This window comes from Cheilinus undulatus, linkage group 22, assembly GCF_018320785.1.
Source record: "Cheilinus undulatus linkage group 22, ASM1832078v1, whole genome shotgun sequence".
NCBI classification, from domain to species: domain Eukaryota; kingdom Metazoa; phylum Chordata; class Actinopteri; order Labriformes; family Labridae; genus Cheilinus; species Cheilinus undulatus.
Genome location: NC_054886.1, coordinates 36,205,565 through 36,226,296, shown reverse-complemented (window position 1 = coordinate 36,226,296; position 20,732 = coordinate 36,205,565). Strand labels below are relative to the sequence as shown.

At 42.3% G+C, this 20,732-nt stretch overlaps 1 protein-coding gene across 1 annotated transcript; it reads left to right on the top strand.

Moving 5' to 3' along the window:
* Positions 1 to 6,135: 6,135 nt before the first annotated feature.
* si:ch73-71d17.2 (RPA-related protein RADX) lies at positions 6,136 to 20,689 on the top strand. Its single transcript, XM_041779299.1, has 15 exons — positions 6,136 to 6,149; positions 6,272 to 6,456; positions 7,911 to 8,067; positions 8,454 to 8,562; positions 12,987 to 13,078; positions 13,181 to 13,306; positions 13,798 to 13,902; positions 14,011 to 14,184; positions 14,443 to 14,567; positions 14,649 to 14,899; positions 14,970 to 15,020; positions 17,109 to 17,152; positions 17,372 to 17,638; positions 17,718 to 17,867; positions 18,031 to 20,689. The coding sequence occupies exons 2-15, from the start codon at positions 6,412 to 6,414 to the stop codon at positions 18,153 to 18,155; spliced, it is 1,821 nt and encodes a 606-aa protein (XP_041635233.1). The 5' UTR covers positions 6,136 to 6,149; positions 6,272 to 6,411; the 3' UTR covers positions 18,156 to 20,689.
* The last annotated feature ends 43 nt before the right edge of the window (positions 20,690 to 20,732 follow it).

The following is a 20,732-nucleotide window of genomic DNA, read 5'->3' as shown; positions in this document are numbered from 1 at the left end:
GTTTGATTGTGTGGTTGGTTGGTTGTTTGATTGCATGTTTGGTTGGTTGATTGTTTGATTGTGTGGTTGGTTGGTTGATTGATTGTGTGGTTGGTTGGTTGGTTGGTTGTTTGTTTGATTGTGTGGTTGGTTGGTTGTTTGGTTGGTTGGTTGTTTGATTGTGTGGTTGGTTGGTTGTGTGGTTGGTTGGTTGGTTGGTTGGTTGTTTGATTGTGTGGTTGGTTGGTTGTTTGAATGTGTGGTTGGTTGGTTGGTTGGTTGATTGATTGTGTGGTTGGTTGGTTGGTTGGTTGGTTGTTTGATTGTGTGGTTGGTTGGTTGTTTGATTGTGTGGTTGGTTGGTTGGTTGATTGATTGTGTGGTTGGTTGATTGTTAGATTGTGTGGTTGGTTGTTTGCTTGTGTGGATGGTTGGTTGGTTGGTTGGTTGGTTGGTTGGTTGTTTGTTTGATTGTGTGTTTGGTTGGTTGTTTGATTGTGTGGTTGGTTGGTTGGTTGTGTGGTTGGTTGTTTGATTGTGTGGTTGGTTGGTTGATTGTGTGGTTGGTTGGTTGGTTGATTGATTGTGTGGTTGGTTGATTGTTAGATTGTGTGGTTGGTTGGTTGGTTGTGTGGATGGTTGGTTGGTTGGTTGGTTGGTTGGTTGGTTGGTTGGTTGTTTGATTGTGTGGTTGTTTGGTTGTTTGATTGTGTGGTTGGTTGGTTGTTTGATTGTGTGGTTGGTTGGTTGATTGATTGCATGTTTGGTTGGTTGGTTGTTTGATTGTGTGGTTGGTTGGTTGTGTGGTTGGTTGGTTGGTTGGTTGGTTGTTTGATTGTGTGGTTGGTTGGTTGTTTGATTGTGTGGTTGGTTGGTTGGATGATTGATTGTGTGGTTGGTTGATTGTTAGATTGTGTGGTTGGTTGTTTGATTGTGTGGATGGTTGGTTGGTTGGTTGGTTGGTTGGTTGGTTGTTTGATTGTGTGTTTGGTTGGTTGTTTGATTGTGTGGTTGGTTGGTTGGTTGGTTGGTTGTTTGTTTGATTGTGTGGTTGGTTGGTTGTTTGATTGTGTGGTTGGTTGGTTGTTTGATTGCATGTTTGGTTGGTTGATTGTTTGATTGTGTGGTTGGTTGGTTGATTGATTGTGTGGTTGGTTGGTTGTTTGATTGTGTGTTTGGTTGGTTGTTTGATTGTGTGGTTGGTTATTTGGTTGGTTGGTTGGTTGGTTGTTTGATTGTGTGTTTGGTTGGTTGTTTGATTGTGTGGTTGGTTGGTTGGTTGGTTGGTTGGTTGGTTGGTTGTTTGATTGTGTGGTTGGTTGGTTGTTTGATTGTGTGGTTGGTTGGTTGTTTGATTGTGTGGTTGGTTGGTTGTTTGATTGTGTGGTTGGTTGGTTGGTTGTTTGATTGTGTGGTTGGTTGGTTGTTTGATTGTGTGGTTGGTTGGTTGTTTGATTGTGTGTTTGGTTGGTTGTTTGATTGTGTGGTTGGTTGGTTGGTTGGTTGTTTGATTGTGTGTTTGGTTGGTTGTTTGATTGTGTGGTTGGTTGGTTGGTTGGTTGGTTGTTTGATTGTGTGGCTGGTTGGTTGGTTGGTTGATTGATTGTGTGGTTGGTTGATTGTTAGATTGTGTGGTTGGTTGTTTGATTGTGTGGATGGTTGGTTGGTTGGTTGTTGGTTGGTTGTTTGTTTGATTGTGTGGTTGGTTGGTTGTTTGATTGTGTGGTTGGTTGGTTGTTTGATTGCATGTTTGGTTGGTTGATTGTTTGATTGTGTGGTTGGTTGGTTGATTGATTGTGTGGTTGGTTGGTTGGTTGGTTGGTTGGTTGTTTGATTGTGTGGTTGGTTGGTTGTTTGGTTGGTTGGTTGTTTGATTGTGTGGTTGGTTGGTTGTGTGGTTGGTTGGTTGGTTGGTTGGTTGTTTGATTGTGTGGTTGGTTGGTTGTTTGAATGTGTGGTTGGTTGGTTGGTTGGTTGATTGATTGTGTGGTTGGTTGGTTGGTTGGTTGGTTGTTTGATTGTGTGGTTGGTTGGTTGTTTGATTGTGTGGTTGGTTGGTTGGTTGGTTGTTTGATTGTGTGGTTGGTTGATTGTTAGATTGTGTGGTTGGTTGTTTGCTTGTGTGGATGGTTGGTTGGTTGGTTGGTTGGTTGGTTGTTTGTTTGATTGTGTGTTTGGTTGGTTGTTTGATTGTGTGGTTGGTTGGTTGGTTGTGTGGTTGGTTGTTTGATTGTGTGGTTGGTTGGTTGATTGTGTGGTTGGTTGGTTGGTTGGTTGATTGATTGTGTGGTTGGTTGATTGTTAGATTGTGTGGTTGGTTGGTTGGTTGTGTGGATGGTTGGTTGGTTGGTTGGTTGTTTGAATGCTAGTTGGCTGATTGATAAAAACTGATTAGTTTTTTTGTTGATTAATCAGTTAGTTGGTTGGTTGATGGTTGGTTTGTTAGATAGTTGATTGGCTGTTTTGTTGCCTACCAGGTTTGTTGTTTAGTTCGTTTATTGAATTGTTGGTTGCATGTTTGGTTGGTTGATTGTTTGATTGTGTGGTTGGTTGGTTGGTTGGTTGGTTGTTTGATTGTGTGGTTGATTGGTTGTTTGATTGTGTGGTTGGTTGGTTGGTTGGTTGGTTGTTTGATTGTGTGGTTGGTTGGTTGGTTGGTTGATTGATTGTGTGGTTGGTTGATTGTTAGATTGTGTGGTTGGCTGGTTGGTTGGTTGGTTGGTTGGTTGTTTGTTTGATTGTGTGGTTGGTTGGTTGTTTGATTGTGTGGTTGGTTGGTTGTTTGATTGCATGTTTGGTTGGTTGATTGTTTGATTGTGTGGTTGGTTGGTTGATTGATTGTGTGGTTGGTTGTTTGGTTGGTTGGTTGTTTGATTGTGTGGTTGGTTGGTTGTGTGGTTGATTGGTTGGTTGGTTGGTTGTTTGATTGTGTGGTTGGTTGGTTGTTTGAATGTGTGGTTGGTTGGTTGGTTGGTTGGTTGTTTGATTGTGTGGTTGGTTGGTTGTTTGATTGTGTGGTTGGTTGGTTGGTTGATTGATTGTGTGGTTGGTTGATTGTTAGATTGTGTGGTTGGTTGTTTGCTTGTGTGGATGGTTGGTTGGTTGGTTGGTTGGTTGGTTGGTTGACTGTGTGGTTGGTTGGGCTGTTTGGTGATGTGTTGATTGGTTGGTTGGTTGTTGTGACTGGTTGGTTGGTTTGATTGTGTGGTTGGTTGGTTGATTGTGTGGCTGGTTGGTTGGTTGATTGTTTGATTGTGTGGTTGGTTGGTTGGTTGTGTGGATGGTTGGTTGGTTGGTTGGTTGTTTGATTGTGTGGTTGTTTGGTTGTTTGATTGTGTGGTTGGTTGGTTGTTTGATTGTGTGGTTGGTTGGTTGATTGATTGCATGTTTGGTTGGTTGATTGTTTGATTGTGTGGTTGGTTGGTTGATTGATTGTGTGGTTGGTTGGTTGGTTGGTTGGTTGGTTGTTTGATTGTGTGGTTGGTTGGTTGGTTGGTTGGTTTGATTGGTTGCGGTTGATGTTTGATTGCGGTTGGTTGGTTGATTGTTGCGGATGGTTGGTTGGTTGGTTGATTGTGGGTTTGTTGATTGTGTGGTTGGTTGTTTGATTGTGTGGTTGGTTGTTTGGTTTGTTTGTTGGTTGTTTTGTTGTTTGTTTGTGGGTTTGGTTGGTTGTTTGATTGTGTGGTTGGTTGGTTGGTTGGTTGGTTGTTTGTTTGATTGTGTGGTTGGTTGGTTGTTTGATTGTGTGGTTGGTTGGTTGTTTGATTGTGTGGTTGGTTGGTTGTTTGATTGTGTGGTTGGTTGGTTGGTTGGTTGGTTGGTTGTTTGATTGTGTGTTTGGTTGGTTGTTTGATTGTGTGGTTGGTTGTTTGGTTGGTTGGTTGGTTGGTTGTTTGATTGTGTGTTTGGTTGGTTGTTTGATTGTGTGGTTGGTTGGTTGGTTGGTTGGTTGGTTGGTTGGTTGTTTGATTGTGTGGTTGGTTGTTTGATTGTGTGGTTGGTTGGTTGTTTGATTGTGTGGTTGGTTGGTTGTTTGATTGTGTGGTTGGTTGGTTGTTTGATTATGTGGTTGGTTGGTTGGTTGGTTGGTTAGTTGTTTGATTGTGTGGTTGGTTGGTTGTTTGATTGTGTGTTTGGTTGGTTGTTTGATTGTGTGGTTGGTTGGTTGGTTGGTTGGTTGTTTGATTGCATGTTTGGTTGGTTGATTGTTTGATTGTGTGGTTGGTTGGTTGGTTGGTTGGTTGGTTGTTTGATTGTGTGGTTGGTTGGTTGGTTGGTTGTTTGATTGTGTGGTTGGTTGGTTGTTTGATTGTGTGGTTGGTTGATTGTTGACTGTGTGGTTGGTTGGTTGGTTGGTTGTTTGTTTGATTGTGTGGTTGGTTGGTTGGTTGGTTGGTTGGTTGTTTGTTTGATTGAGTGTTTGGTTGGTTGTTTGATTGCATGTTTGGTTGGTTGATTGTTTGATTGTGTGGTTGGTTGGTTGATTGATTGTGTGGTTGGTTGGTTGGTTGGTTGGTTGATTGTTTGATTGTGTGGTTGGTTGGTTGTTTGGTTGGTTGGTTGTTTGATTGTGTGGTTGGTTGGTTGTTTGATTGTGTGGTTGGTTGGTTGTTTGATTGTGTGGTTGGTTGGTTGGTTGGTTGGATGATTGATTGTGCGGTTGGTTGATTGTTAGATTGTGTGGTTGGTTGTTTGATTGTGTGGATGGTTGGTTGGTTGGTTGGTTGGTTGGTTGTTTGTTTGATTGAGTGTTTGGTTGGTTGTTTGATTGTGTGCTTGGTTGGTTGGTTGGTTGGTTGGTTGTTTGTTTGATTGTGTGGTTGTTTGTTTGATTGTGTGTTTGGTTGGTTGTTTGATTGTGTGGTTGGTTGGTTGGTTGTGTGGTTGGTTGTTTGATTGTGTGGTTGGTTGGTTGATTGTGTGGTTGGTTGGTTGGTTGGTTGATTGATTGTGTGGTTGGTTGATTGTTAGATTGTGTGGTTGGTTGGTTGGTTGTGTGGATGGTTGGTTGGTTGGTTGGTTGGTTGGTTGGTTGGTTGGTTGTTTGATTGTGTGGTTGGTTGGTTGGTTGGTTGGTTGGTTGTTTGATTGATTGTGTGGTTGGTTGGTTGTTTGATTGTGTGGTTGGTTGGTTGTTTGATTGCATGTTTGGTTGGTTGATTGTTTGATTGTGTGGTTGGTTGGTTGGTTGGTTGGTTGTTTGATTGTGTGGTTGGTTGGTTGTTTGATTGTGTGGTTGGTTGGTTGTTTGATTGTGTGGTTGGTTGGTTGGTTGGTTGGATGATTGATTGTGTGGTTGGTTGATTGTTAGATTGTGTGGTTGGTTGTTTGATTGTGTGGATGGTTGGTTGGTTGGTTGGTTGGTTGGTTGGTTGTTTGTTTGATTGAGTGTTTGGTTGGTTGTTTGATTGTGTGGTTGGTTGGTTGGTTGGTTGGTTGGTTGTTTGTTTGATTGTGTGGTTGGTTGGTTGTTTGATTGTGTGGTTGGTTGGTTGTTTGATTGTGTGGTTGGTTGTTTGATTGTGTGGTTGGTTGGTTGGTTGGTTGGTTGGTTGTTTGATTGTGTGGTTGGTTGGTTGTTTGATTGTGTGGTTGGTTGTTTGATTGTGTGGTTGGTTGGTTGTTTGATTGTGTGGTTGGTTGGTTGGTTGGTTGGTTGGTTGGTTGTTTGTTTGATTGTGTGGTTGGTTGGTTGTTTGATTGTGTGGTTGGTTGGTTGTTTGATTGTGTGGTTGGTTGGTTGTTTGATTGTGTGTTTGGTTGGTTGTTTGATTGTGTGGTTGGTTGGTTGTTTGATTGTGTGGTTGGTTGGTTGTTTGATTGTGTGGTTGGTTGGTTGTTTGATTGTGTGGTTGGTTGGTTGCCTGGATGTTTTGTTTTGCTTCCAGGTTTGTTTAGATGATCAGTTGGCTGATGTATTAATGGTTTGCTTGAATGTTTGGTCAGTTCGTTGTTTGATTGGTTGGGCAGTTGTTTTCGTAGGAGTTGGACTGAGTAGGGGGCTGACCTCGCTGATGTGATCACTGATTGGTTGTCTTGATTGTTAAATTCCACAGGTTTGGTTTTTCAGGGCCAATAGGAGTTGGTTGTTGGTTGGAACAACGTTGTGGGAGGAGTGGAGAGTTTGTTGGTTGACGTTGGTTGAGTGGATGAGGAAGAGGACCAAGGTTGGTTGGATCCATGTGATTGGTTGACTGGACCATATCTGTTTTGGTTGGTTGGTTGAGATTTATGTTTTTTTTTAACTAAAGTCACCGTGTGTCTTTAAAATGTTCGATGATTGTTTTAGTTACAGAGAAACCGTTTGTATCGACAGAACAGCGGCCGTCCGTAACGGTGACGGAGCTGAGAGACGCCTACCTGTGCGGTCTGCGGAGGGGAACCGTGAAACAACAGCTGATCGTACGCATCCTCAACAAGTCACACCTGATGTATTATGGGAAACCAGACAGGAACTGTGACTGTCCATATAAGGTCAGTGAACCCGCCCACCACTGTTTCATGTTATGTTTGGTTGGTTGTTTGGGCGCTATGCCTGATCCTGACCGTTGGTTGTTTCTATTGTGTTGTGGATACAGACCTGTTGGTTGGATACACACCTGTTGGTTGATACAGATTGGTTGGTTTGGATACAGGCCTGGTTGGTTGTTTGATTGTGTGTTTGGTTGGTTGTTTGATTGTGTGGTTGGTTGGTTGTTTGATTGTTTGGTTGGTTCCCTGATATTGTGTGGTTGGTTGGTTGTTTGATTGTGTGGTGGTCCCTGATACACACCTGGTGGTTTGATACAGTTGGCCTGGTGGTCCCTGATACAGTTACCTGGTGGTTGGTTGGGCAGACCTGGTGGTCCCTGAGTTGGACTGAGTGGCTGATACAGACCTGATGTGATCACTGATTGGTCTCTTCCTGTAGATGGAATTCCACAGGTTCTAAAGATCCTTCCCCTCAGGAATGCCACATTCTCAATCTGCCTCCCTGTGGAACCTCTATCCAGGCAGTGGGGAGGTGTGTGAGAAGCAGGAAGTGTGTATGAGTGGGATGAGGAAGAGGACCAAGGTACTGGTCCTGGATCCTGTGACATCATCAGTAGACTGTAAAGCAGCACTACCAGGCGGAGCCCGATGAGGGCTGAGATTTATGTTTTTTTTTAACTAAAGTCACCGTGTGTCTTTAAAATGTTCGATGATTGTTTTAGTTACAGTATCTTTAACATTAAACTGTATCTGCCGTATCAAATAGCTGGAGCTGAGAGACGCCTACCTGTGCGGTCTGCGGACTGAAATCAACTATGAGCGCATCCTCAACAAGTCACACCTGATGTATTATGGGAAACCAGACAGGAACTGTGACTGTCCATATAAGGTCAGTGAACCCGCCCACCACTGTTTCATGTTATGTTTAGGGCGTTTTCTTGTTAGGCGCTATGCCTGATCCTGACCGCTCCACACCCAGTCTGCTTCTACTTAAAACCATCGTTCTGTCCCGGATACAGACCTGTTGGTCCCTGATACACACCTGTTGGTCCCTGATACAGACCTGTTGGTCCCTGATACAGGCCTGGTGGTCCCTGATACAGACCTGGTGGTCCCTGATACAGACCTGGTGGTCCCTGATACAGGCCTGGTGGTCCCTGATACAGACCTGGTGGTCCCTGATACAGGCCTGGTGGTCCCTAAAACAGACCTGGTGGTCCCTGATACACACCTGGTGGTCCCTGATACAGGCCTGGTGGTCCCTGATACAGACCTGGTGGTCCCTGATACAGACCTGGTGGTCCCTGATACAGGCCTGGTGGTCCCTGATACAGACCTGGTGGTCCCTGATCCCCGGTCTCTTCCTGTAGATGGAATTACAGAGGACTAAAGATAGAACCTTGAGGAATGCCACATTCTCAATCTCGCCCTCCCTCCCTCTCTCTCTCTCTATCCAGGCAGTCTTGGAGGTGTGTGACCGAACAGGAAGTGTGTATGTGGTGATGTGGAACAGCATTTGTGTCACATGGTATCGCTGTCTGAAGCCTGGTGACATCATCAGTCTGGCGTATTTCCGGGTAAAGCAGCACTACCAGGCGGAGCCCGATGAGATAGGTACGCACAGACAGCCTTCTCTCGCCGTCTCATGGCAGAGAGCATCGCTGACCTGATTTTATTTAAACTATTAGAAATGATGTTAACAGACTCTCATGTGTATCTTTAACATTAAACTGTATCTGTCATTATCAAATAGCTAGGACGTAGCTTAATGCTAATGTTAGCTTTGTACTGATTATCAACTATGATTTTTAAAAGATATAAATCTCTACAAAAGAGGATCATTTTCCATGTTTGAGCCTCACACCTTGAGCGTGATGTCACAGGGTCATCGCCACATGGTCGATTTTAAAAGGGCGAGAGAATCCTCCGTCCTCTAATGGACAGACCAAAGATGGTTCTATGAGAACACATGCATCACTCTGTCGCATACTTCTTCTCAGAAATCAGCGTGAACAGCAGAAATCCTGCCGCTCGCATCAATATTCTCCCAGAATCCTCAGTGTCACCTGAATATGTTCCACCTGTGCCTACATACAACTTTATCAACAGGTACGCACACGAACAGACACAAACACACGTAGCATGTTTACAGGCAGCAAAACAATGTGGTTATTCATCAAGAGTTTGAAGTTTTCCCCTCTAATACACAGCTTCTCTTTGTTTAAAAAATGGTTTTAATGTAATGTAATGTAATACAATGTAATGTAATGTAATGTAATGTAATACAGTGTAATGTAATGTAATGTAATGTAATACAATGTAATGTAATGTAATGTAATGTAATGAAATGAAATGCTCGTCTGTCCTGGATTCTCCCTCAGTTAGCTCTTGGTAAATCTACCCTGAATGGTTCTGACAGTATGGATATAATCAGTCCAAAAAGCAGCAGAAACATGTGGCTGATAGGGGACAGTAGGAAGGAGGAGTGGGCGTGTCTAATCCCCCCTCCCTCCCAGCGTTTATGACATCATAAAGACATTAAAGGCATGTGATGTCATCAAAGGCATTTTTTATATTCAAGTGTGGTTAAACCTCAGAAACAAACTCTGGCTTTAGTTAGTCTATAAATCAAACTCTGGCTTTAGTTACTCTATAAATCAAACTCTGGCTTTAGTTACTCTATAAATCAAACTCTGGCTTTAGTTACTCTATAAATCAAACTCTGACTTTAGTTACTCTATAAATCAAACTCTGGCTTTAGTTACTCTATAAATCAAACTCTGGCTTTAGTTACTCTATAAATCAAACTCTAGCTTTAGTTACTCTATAAATCAAACTCTGGCTTTAGTTACTCTATAAATCAAACTCTGGCTTTAGTTACTCTAGAAATCAAACTCTGGCTTTAGTTACTCTATAAATCAAACTCTAGCTTTAGTTACTCTATAAATCAAACTCTGGCTTTAGTTACTCTATAAATCAAACTCTGGCTTTAGTTAGTCTATAAATCAAACTCTGGCTTTAGTTACTCTATAAATCAAACTCTGGCTTTAGTTACTCTATAAATCAAACTCTGGCTTTAGTTACTCTATAAATCAAACTCTGGCTTTAGTTACTCTATAAATCAAACTCTGGCTTTAGTTACTCTATAAATCAAACTCTGGCTTTAGTTACTCTATAAATCAAACTCTGGCTTTAGTTACTCTATAAATCAAACTCTGGCTTTAGTTACTCTATAAATCAAACTCTGGCTTTAGTTACTCTATAAATCAAACTCTGGCTTTAGTTAGTCTATAAATCAAACTCTGGCTTTAGTTACTCTATAAATCAAACTCTGGCTTTAGTTACTCTATAAATCAAACTCTGGCTTTAGTTACTCTATAAATCAAACTCTGGCTTTAGTTACTCTATAAATCAAACTCTGGCTTTAGTTACTCTATAAATCAAACTCTGGCTTTAGTTACTCTATAAATCAAACTCTGGCTTTAGTTACTCTATAAATCAAACTCTGGCTTTAGTTACTCTATAAATCAAACTCTGGCTTTTGTTGCTCTATGAATCAAACCCTGGCTTTAGTTACTCTATAAATCAAACCCTGGCTTTAGTTACTCAATAAATCAAACTCTGGCTTTAGTGACTCTATAAACCAAACTCTGGCTTTAGTTACTCTATAAACCAAACTCTGGCTTTAGTTACTCGATAAATCAAACTCTGGCTTTAGTGACTCTATAAACCAAACTCGGGCTTTAGTTACTCTATAAACCAAAATCCTGGCTTTAGTTACTCTATAAACCAAAATCCTGGCTTTAGTTACTCTATAAATCAAACTCAGGCTATAGTTACTCGAAAAATAAAACTCTGGCTTTAGTTACTCGATAAATCAAACTCTGGCTTTAGTTACTCGATAAATCAAACTCTGGTTTTATTTACTCTATAAATCAAACTCTGGCTTTAGTTACTCTATAAATCAAACTCTGGCTTTAGTTACTCTAGAAATCAAACTCTGGCTTTAGTTACTCTATAAATCAAACTCTGGCTTTAGTTACTCTATAAATCAAACTCTGGCTTTAGTTACTCTATAAATCAAACTCTGGCTTTAGTTACTCTATAAATCAAACTCTGGCTTTAGTTACTCTATAAATCAAACTCTGGCTTTAGTTACTCTATAAATCAAACTCTGGCTTTAGTTACTCTATAAATCAAACTCTGACTTTAGTTACTCTATAAATCAATCTCTGGCTTTAGTTACTCTATAATCAAACTCTGGCTTTAGTCATTCTAGAAATCAAACTCTGACTTTAGTTCCTCCTGAAATCAAACTCTGGCTTTAGTTACTCTATAAATCAAACTCTGGCTTTAGTTACTCTATAAATCAAACTCTGGCTTTAGTTACTCTATAAATCAAACTCTGGCTTTAGTTACTCTATAAATCAAACTCTGGCTTTAGTTAGTCTAGAAATCAAACTCTGGCTTTAGTTAGTCTATAAATCAAACTCTGGCTTTAGTTACTCTAAAAATCAAACTCTGGCTTTTGTTACTCTATAAATCAGACTCTGGCTTTAGTTACTCTATAAATCAAACTCTGGCTTTAGTTAATCGAAAATCAAACTCTGGCTTTAGTTACTCTATAAATCAAACTCTGGCTTTAGTTACTCTATAATCAAAATCTGGCTTTAGTTACTCTATAAATCAAACTCTGGCTTTAGTTACTCTAGAAATCAAACTCTGACTTTAGTTACTCTATAAATCAAACTCTGGCTTTAGTTACTCTATAAATCAAACTCTGGCTTTAGTTACTCTTGAAATCAATCTCTGGCTTTAGTTACTCTATAATCAATCTCTGGCTTTAGTTACTCTATAATCAAACTCTGGCTTTAGTTACTCTATAAATCAAACTCTGGCTTTAGTTACTCTATAAATCAAACTCTGGCTTTAGTTACTCTTGAAATCAAACTCTGGCTTTAGTTACTCTATAAATCAAACTCTGGCTTTAGTTACTCTATAAATCAAACTCTGGCTTTAGTTACTCTATAAATCAAACTCTGGCTTTAGTTACTCTATAAATCAAACTCTGACTTTAGTTACTCTATAAATCAAACTCTGGCTTTAGTTACTCTATAAATCAAACTCTGGCTTTAGTTACTCTATAAATCAAACTCTGGCTTTAGTTACTCTATAAATCAAACTCTGGCTTTAGTTACTCTATAAATCAAACTCTGGCTTTAGTTATTCTATAAATCAAACTCTGGCTTTAGTTACTCTATAAATCAAACTCTGGCTTTAGTTACTCTATAAATCAAACTCTGGCTTTAGTTACTCTATAAATCAAACTCTGGCTTTAGTTACTCTATAAATCAAACTCTGGTTTTAGTTACTCTATAAATCAAACTCTGGCTTTAGTTACTCTATAAATCAAACTCTGACTTTAGTTACTCTATAAATCAAACTCTGGCTTTAGTTACTCTATAAATCAAACTCTGGCTTTAGTTACTCTATAAATCAAACTCTGACTTTAGTTACTCTATAAATCAAACTCTGGCTTTAGTTACTCTATAAATCAAACTCTGGCTTTAGTTACTCTATAAATCAAACTCTGGCTTTAGTTACTCTATAAATCAAACTCTGGCTTTAGTTACTCTATAAATCAAACTCTGGCTTTAGTTACTCTATAAATCAAACTCTGGCTTTAGTTACTCTATAAATCAAACTCTGGCTTTAGTTACTCTATAAATCAAACTCTGGCTTTAGTTACTCTATAAATCAAACTCTAGCTTTAGTTACTCTATAAATCAAACTCTGGCTTTAGTTACTCTATAAATCAAACTCTGGCTTTAGTTACTCTATAAATCAAACTCTGGCTTTAGTTACTCTATAAATCAAACTCTGACTTTAGTTACTCTATAAATCAAACTCTGGCTTTAGTTACTCTATAAATCAAACTCTGGCTTTAGTTACTCTATAAATCAAACTCTGACTTTAGTTACTCTATAAATCAAACTCTGGCTTTAGTTACTCTATAAATCAAACTCTGGCTTTAGTTACTCTATAAATCAAACTCTGGCTTTAGTTACTCTATAAATCAAACTCTGGCTTTAGTTACTCTATAAATCAAACTCTGGCTTTAGTTACTCTATAAACCAAACTCTAGCTTTAGTTACTCTATAAACCAAACCCTGGCTTTAGTTACTCTATAAATCAAACTCTGGCTTTAGTTACTCTATAAATCAAACTCTGGCTTTAGTTACTCTATAAATCAAACTCTGGCTTTAGTTACTCTATAAATCAAACTCTGGCTTTAGTTACTCTATAAATCAAACTCTGGCTTTAGTTACTCTATAAATCAAACCCTGGCTTTAGTTACTCTATAAATCAAACTCTGGCTTTAGTTACTCTATAAATCAAACTCTGGCTTTAGTTACTCTATAAATCAAACTCTGGCTTTAGTTACTCTATAAATCAAACTCTGGCTTTAGTTACTCTATAAATCAAACTCTGTGTTTGTTATGATTCTGACTCCGCCCACCTCTCTCTACCAGTCAGGAGCTCGCTGACCGACCTCATGGCGATGTGTGTGATGTCATCGGCCTGCTGACATTCTCAGGACGATCAGAGCGAATCAGAAGCAGGGGTGAGGGTTGCCATGGTGACCAGAATCACTCTGGATATCACTGGTTCTTCTTTAATGTTCAAATCAAAAACACAGAAGTCATTTTTCTTCTTTGATTGGTAGATGGCTTACAGGCGGAGCTTCTGGAGTATCGCTGGCTACGATTGGAGGATGGGGCAAGCGATCGGCCAATCATGGTGAAACTTTTTTCAACGTCTCAACCGGTATCGCACAGGAAGCTCCATCCACGTGAGATGCAAAAACGCACTCTCAGACATGAAAATAAAACATGGCAGCTCAGCGTGACGCCGAGGTCAGACGCCATGATGGTTTTGTTTGTTGTGATGGTCGACGTGTCGGAGGAGACGACCACAGGGCCATACATTCATGACGTGACTAACCTGACCAATCATTTTGATCAATATGATAGCGTTGGAATAAAGTGGGCGGGGCTTAGAGATAAGACTGTACTTAATCATGCTGTATTTGCTGATTTATATCTGTCCAAACGCTCTGTGCTGTCATTGGTCAACATCACTAACCCAACAGAACAAACCACTTCCTGTTGTTTGGCGTCCCGTGACTAAATGGGATAGAACCATAGATTCCCGGGGCTGGCAGACCTTTAACCCTCAGACTGCCTGGCAGGCTTTAATCGTAGTTGCAGCGTGGCGTCTGACCTCGGCCTGAGGCGTTTTTATTTCAGACCAGATGAGTGAGCTAGGATGTTCTGTCCTCAGTGTCCGTGGTCGTTTGTAGCAGAGTGAAGGTGGTCAGAGCTGCAGACCGCTCAGAGAGCGCCCTCTACCTGACCAACACCACATACACACAGGTGTACTGCACAGGTGAGGCGTGTCTACATCTGTGTGAGCAGGGGTCAAAGGTCAGGGGTGGCTACACTCTAGACAGCTTTAAACCAGATCTCATCTCTCTCCTCATTGGTCGCCTCACAGGACTCGGCCACCATTCAGAGATGACTTACCGTAAGCTCCGCCCAGTTCGACAGTTCCTCCAGTGGCTGAAGACCCAGGATGACGGACAGGTGCTGGACAGGGCTCTGATTGGAGGATGTTTGATGTACCCGCCCCCTCCTGTCTCCTTGGAAACGTACATGAAGCACAGAAGAGGTCAGAGGTTTTCTGTTGTTATTATGACGAGAGTTTAATTTTTAAAGTCTTATCCCGTAGACCGCCTCCTGCTGGACCGCGGTGTAGCTGCTAGTCCGGGGCTTTCAAGAGTCTGATCCAGCCCAGGACCCGGCGGTCTGGTCCAGACCTTTATAAACAAACATCTTTAGTAACGCTGTGTCTGTTCACACGTTCAGCTTCAGGTTTTATGAATCTGTTTTCTGACACTGAGGCTGCTTGTTTGTTTTTCACGCACAGGTGAGCCGGGTTTCCTGCGAGGGGCGGAGCTACAAAGGGAAGTGGAGCGGCTCTGTTACCGGGAGCGTCGAACCTTCTGTATCCAGGCAGCTGTTGCCATGGTTACCCACTGCCGTAGAGGAGAGGTGAGTCCAGGTCCCGGTCGTTTGTCCACAGCGCCTCCGTGGGTCTACGGTCTGACTCTGACGCGGTCTTGTCTCTCTCAGGAGGACCGCTGTTTGTTCTGGACCGACAGAGCTTCGTCTCTCCCCCCCTCCTCCCCGCGTCCCTCCAGGCCGTCCCCTCACCCGTCTGCCTCCCCCTCCTCCGTCTCCTCCTCTTCCTCCCCTCTCCTTCCTCTCCTCTCCACTCCTCTCTCCTTCGGACGTCCTCTCTCCTCCTCTTCCTCCTTCTCTCCAACGTCTCCCTCGTCATCCGTCACCCCGCTGACACCCCGCCTTCAAGAGGCCCGATCCAGGTGAGCCTCATAGAAACGTAGTTTTATTATTAGACAGGTGGACTCTGGGTAATGGTGTTTGTTTGAGCAGGAAGTGGAGGAAGAGGAAGCAGCTGCTGCAGACGGACACTCCGAAGAAAAGGTCAGTGTTTGATTTATCCTTTACATTTACTGCACATTTGTACAGAACTTCATTAATCTAGAGGGAAGTTCCACTAGCAGCCCACAGACACATGACATGAGACCCCCCCTTAACCATGAAGGGGTTAAAGAGTGATGAAGAAAATGTTTAGAGGGACAAAAGTGGGTAGAACAAAAAAAATTGGCAAAAAGTTGCAAAAATGTCCAGAAAACGTAGAAAAAAGTGCCAAAAAAATGTTACAAGATGGTGAAAATCAGTTAAAAAGTGGCTAAAAATGGTTTGAAATGTCGTAAATTAGTAAAAAGTGTTACAAGTAGCAAAAAAAAGTTGCAAATATGGCGTCTCTGGGTTTATCAGGGTCCGTTCTCTGGGTTTATCAGGGTCCGTTCTCTGGGTTTATCAGGGTCCTTTCTCTGGGTTTATCAGGGTCAGTTCTCTGGGTTTATCAGGGTCCGTTCTCTGGGTTTATCAGGGTCCGTTCTCTGGGTTTATCAGGGTCCGTTCTCTGGGTTTATCAGGGTCCGTTCTCTGGGTTTATCAGGGTCCTTTCTCTGGGTTTATCAGGGTCCTTTCTCTGGGTTTATCAGGGTCAGTTCTCTGGGTTTATCAGGGTCCGTTCTCTGGGTTTATCAGGGTCCGTTCTCTGGGTTTATCAGGGTCCGTTCTCTGGGTTTATCAGGGTCCGTTCTCTTGGTTTTTCAGGGTCCGTTCTCTGGGTTTATCAGGGTCCTTTGTCTGGGTTTATCAGGGTCCACTGTCTGGGTTTATCAGGGTCCATTCTCTGGGTTTATCAGGGTCCATTGTCTGGGTTTATCAGGGTCCGTTCTCTGGGTTTATCAGGGTCCGTTCTCTGGGTTTATCAGGGTCCGTTCTCTGGGTTTATCAGGGTCCTTTCTCTGGGTTTATCAGGGTCAGTTCTCTGGGTTTATCAGGGTCAGTTCTCTGGGTTTATCAGGGTCCGTTCTCTGGGTTTATCAGGGTCCGTTCTCTGGGTTTTTCAGGGTCCGTTCTCTGGGTTTATCAGGGTCCGTTCTCTGGTTTATCAGGGTCCATTGTCTGGGTTTATCAGGGTCCACTGTCTGGGTTTATCAGGGTCCATTCTCTGGGTTTATCAGGGTCCGTTCTCTGGGTTTATCAGGGTCCGTTCTCTGGGTTTATCAGGGTCCGTTCTCTGGGTTTATCAGGGTCCGTTCTCTGGGTTTATCAGGGTCCTTTCTCTGGGTTTATCAGGGTCAGTTCTCTGGGTTTATCAGGGTCAGTTCTCTGGGTTTATCAGGGTCCGTTCTCTGGGTTTATCAGGGTCCGTTCTCTGGGTTTTTCAGGGTCCGTTCTCTGGGTTTATCAGGGTCCGTTCTCTGGGTTTTTCAGGGTCCGTTCTCTGGGTTTATCAGGGTCCGTTCTCTGGTTTATCAGGGTCCATTGTCTGGGTTTATCAGGGTCCGTTCTCTGGGTTTTTCAGGGTCCGTTCTCTGGGTTTATCAGGGTCCGTTCTCTGGTTTATCAGGGTCCACTGTCTGGGTTTATCAGGGTCCGTTCTCTGGGTTTATCAGGGTCCGTTCTCTGGGTTTATCAGGGTCCGTTCTCTGGGTTTTTCAGGGTCCGTTCTCTGGGTTTATCAGGGTCCGTTCTCTGGTTTTCAGGGTCCATTGTCTGGGTTTATCAGGGTCCACTGTCTGGGTTTATCAGGGTCCATTCTCTGGGTTTATCAGGGTCCGTTCTCTGGTTTATCAGGGTCCATTATCTGGGTTTATCAGGGTCCACTGTCTGGGTTTATCAGGGTCCATTCTCTGGTTTATCAGGGTCCACTGTCTGGGTTTATCAGGGTCTGTTCTCTGGGTTTATCAGGGTCCATTCTCTGGTTTATCAGGGTCCATTCTCTGGGTTTATCAGGGTCCACTGTCTGGGTTTTTTAGGGCCCTTTAATGGGATATATTTATGTTTTAAACATCCAGGGAGCCACTCAGATCAGCAGCAGTTTAGACCTCTTTTTGTCACAGTGAGTTTGTTATGATGACAGGAAGTATTGAAAATGTTCTGTTTTATAACTTTTGTTAAACTTTAATAGAACTGTTCCTCCTCTCCTCTCAGACATCCGTGGGTCACTCTTCAACCTGAACCCAACCATAAGACGGGTAAGACTGTTGAACCGTTAGATTTCATTCCTTTATGACTGATATTTAGTTTTCTATTTCAGAGAAGCATTAGCTTAGTGTGACACTCTAGAATTGTGGGTAATGTAGTGCCTATGGCAGAGATTATGGATAAACCAGGTTCATCCTAGTCCAGTGTCTCGGTTTGTTGAAGCGTTGAGATGAACCTCTGTTTGTGGGTTCCTCCATGTCTGTGCTCAGTGATCCTGTTTGAAGCCTCCATGGAGTTCCTGGAGAACACGAATGCTGATGAAGGCGAGGAAGAGGAGGAAGATGAGGACGCCTCCTCCTACACCACCGCCCCCCTACTCCCCACATTCCCACAGGTTTCCGAGGAGACGCTGCCGATGCGTTTTGACCATGCCCGTAAGGAGGAGCAGGCGGCTGTGGTGGCGCTGGGCGGCGAGGCGACAGCTGCAGCGGGGTTTGAGCTCGCTGTTAGAGATTACTACACTCTGAGACTGAAAGGTGAGTGAACAGAATGGCACCTTGGCCCCGCCCACTTCCCAATAAGGGCTATGGTTAAAACAGAGATCTCTCTCTGCAGCTCTGTCTGACGGCGTGCTGGTAGACGCCATCTTCCTCCCTCACTCCTCCTCCTCCCCTCTCTCTCCTCCCCTCCACCGTCACTCCAACACCTGGAACTCCATCCTGTCACACGGAGCCTTCTCCTCGCACTCACCGCCGCCGTCACCAGGTCAGTCCGGTCTAACTGAGCTAACCAGAGGCCTCCTCTCACCGCCATCCTGGCCCCCTGTGGGGGGATTCCAGAAAGATCCTTGGTGGAGGAGAGAGGACGCCATGTTGGTCAGAGTTATGAAACCAGAGCCGCTCTGTAAGATCGTGTCTTTCTCTCCTAGCTGACCTCATTGCCATGGCCGGACAGCTGGCCAATCAGAGGCTGGTGTGTGTCCTGGAGGCGTGTCATCTTGGCAGTACTAAAACTGAACTGATCCTGAGCCGAGCCTTCCACCTCACAGGCTGAGGGAGCCCAGATGCATGATGGGAAAGACCACGTTTACACGGAAGAGATTCACTGAAAGGGGGATCGATTTCCCATTAGCACAAGTAAATGTAGCTAATGTAGCTTCAAAGGCTTTAGCAATACTAGCTTTGTAGCTATGTTACCTAGGTAGCTTACAGACCCAAGGTAGCTTCATTAGCTCCATACCTCTATTACTTTGATAACTTACATAGCTAAGGTAGCTTTATTAGCTTTAGCTACATAAGCTCTGTACCTATATTACCTAGGTAGCTCATGGAGCTAAGGTAGCTTCATTAGCTCCATACCTCTATTACTTTGATAACTTACATAGCTAAGGTAGCTTTATTAGCTTTAGCTACATAAGCTCTGTACCTATATTACCTAGGTAGCTCATGGAGCTAAGGTAGTTTCATTAGCTTTTCCTACATAAGCTCTGTAGCTACATTACCTAGGAAGCTTACGGATGTAAGGTAGTGTCATTAGATTTAGCTACATTAGCTCTGCAGCTACATTACCTAGGTAGCTGATGAAGCCAAGGTAGCTTCAGTTGCTTAAGCTACATAAACTCCGTAGCTACATTAGCAAGGTAACTTATGGAACTAATGTAGCTTTGTCAGCTTTTGCTTAGTAATGCTTACTCCGTAGAGATGTTACCTCCCTGTCTTACGTAGCTAAAACAACTTTGTTAGCTTTCTGCCCATGACAGGTAGCTTTATTAGCTTTAGCTATATAAGGTCCATACCTACATTACCTAGGTAGCTTATGAAGCTAAGGTGGCATCATTAGCTTTGGCTACATTAGCTCTGTAGCTATGCTACCAACTGATGTGGCTTTGTTAGCTTGAGCTTAGTATACATACTTCATAGTGATGTTTCTACCTATTTTTTGTAGCAAATGTAGCTTTGTTAGCTTTCTCCCTTGCTACATTAGCTTTAATGAGGCCAATATAGCTAAACTAGCTATGTACACAAAATTTCTACGTAGGAAAACAAAGTTATGTTGACTTTTGCAAGCTAACAAAGCTAAATTGAGCCTTCATTTGCATAACTACTTTTAGCTAGCTCTGTTAGCTGTAGCCTTGCCTTCTTAAGCTTGGCTAAAGCTAATGAAGCTATGCTCCTTTTATCGTTAATGTTACTCTATAAGCCAATGTAACTACATTAGCATAAGCTAAGTAGGCTATTTAGCTACATTATCTTCGTAGCTTATGAAGCTAATAAAACTAACATAGCTTCTTTAGCTCTGTTTGCTCTGAAGCTGTGTTACCTACTTAGCCCTTGTAACTAATGTGGGCTCATTAGCTTTTGTGTTTGTTACGTTAGCTCTGATGCTCTTACCTTTGTTTCTTATGTAGCATAGATAGCTTTGTTTGCATTATCCTTAGCTTCGTTAGCTTTAGCTAAAGCTAATGTAGCCACACTAGCTACATTGTTAAGATTACTATGAAAGCCAATGCTTCAGCTTTGCTAAGTTACCTTTGTAGTTAACATAGCTAACGTAGCTAACATAGGTTTGTTAGCTTAAGCTTATCTCTGTTAGCTATGTAGTTAAAACTGTTATGAAAGCCAATGCTATTTCTTTAGCTTCAGCTTTTGCTAAGTTACCTTTGTAGCTATCATAGCTAACATAGCTCTGTTAGCTTCAGCCTTAGCTACATTAGCTGGTTAGTGTCTTCGTGGAGGACCAGCTCTCCTTCCTGTTATCAGACCGCTTACTCGGCTTTATTTAATGTTTCATAATCGTGGTTTTGGTTCCTGGTCTGGACCCCTTCCCCTCACTCCTGAGTCGGTGTTCAGGCACAGAAACGCCGTCACCATGGAAACGGCCCAGACACGGCAGAGCTAGCCTAAACATGGCCGTGTGAATGGAAATGCACTTTACCCTGATGGGAGTTTTGTGTTTAAACGTTTAAATGTCCCTACATGATGAACCCTCTGTTTGAATCTTTACCAGGGTTCACTGGTGGATCTTTAGTTCATATTTAACTTAATCACTTTGTGCCTTAAAGCTTGTTCATTTTAAATATAACAATAATATTCTTCACACTTTCTGTGTATAAAAATGAAAGATTTATGTTTAATGGGACAGCGTGACATTTTTATTGTCCTGATGAGAGGAAACAACCAGATTTGGAGTTTTTATTTAAACCAGAGCAGAAAAAAAGGGTTAAACGGTGCTGAGGTCAGAATGGGTGTTAGAGGAGTTGTTTATGTTGTCAGGATTTTATTTTTGCACTTCCTGCTTCTGCTACGGAGGCCATAGGGTGACATGAACGGGATTAATGTTTTAAAGCATGCAGGATTTAGTAAACAGGTTCATGTCCCCTCCTGGTCTCCGTAGTTCTCTCTGTTTTAAAAGCTTCATGTTTACGTTTTAAATCCTGTGTGGACAGAAACGTCCCTAAATATATTCAGTATTTATGTCCCAGCAGCCTCAGTGAGGGTTTCTGCTGTGTTTTAGAGTTTTTCTCCGTGTATATTTTGATAGAAATGTTTTTATTTGTGCTTTATTGTAATAAATCTGCTCATGTTTCATGTTTGTTTTCATGGTTTCTGCAGATCCTCACTGTCTGAATGA

Bases quoted from the DNA above. Each gene is read 5' to 3' on its own strand.
- si:ch73-71d17.2 (XM_041779299.1), top strand. From the start codon at position 6,412: ATGTATTATGGGAAACCAGACAGGAACTGTGACTGTCCATATAAG. The intron at 8,068-8,453 runs GTACGCACAGAC...ACTTCTTCTCAG, and splicing joins GGCGGAGCCCGATGAGATAG to AAATCAGCGTGAACAGCAGA. The intron at 8,563-12,986 runs GTACGCACACGA...TCTCTCTACCAG, and splicing joins ACATACAACTTTATCAACAG to TCAGGAGCTCGCTGACCGAC.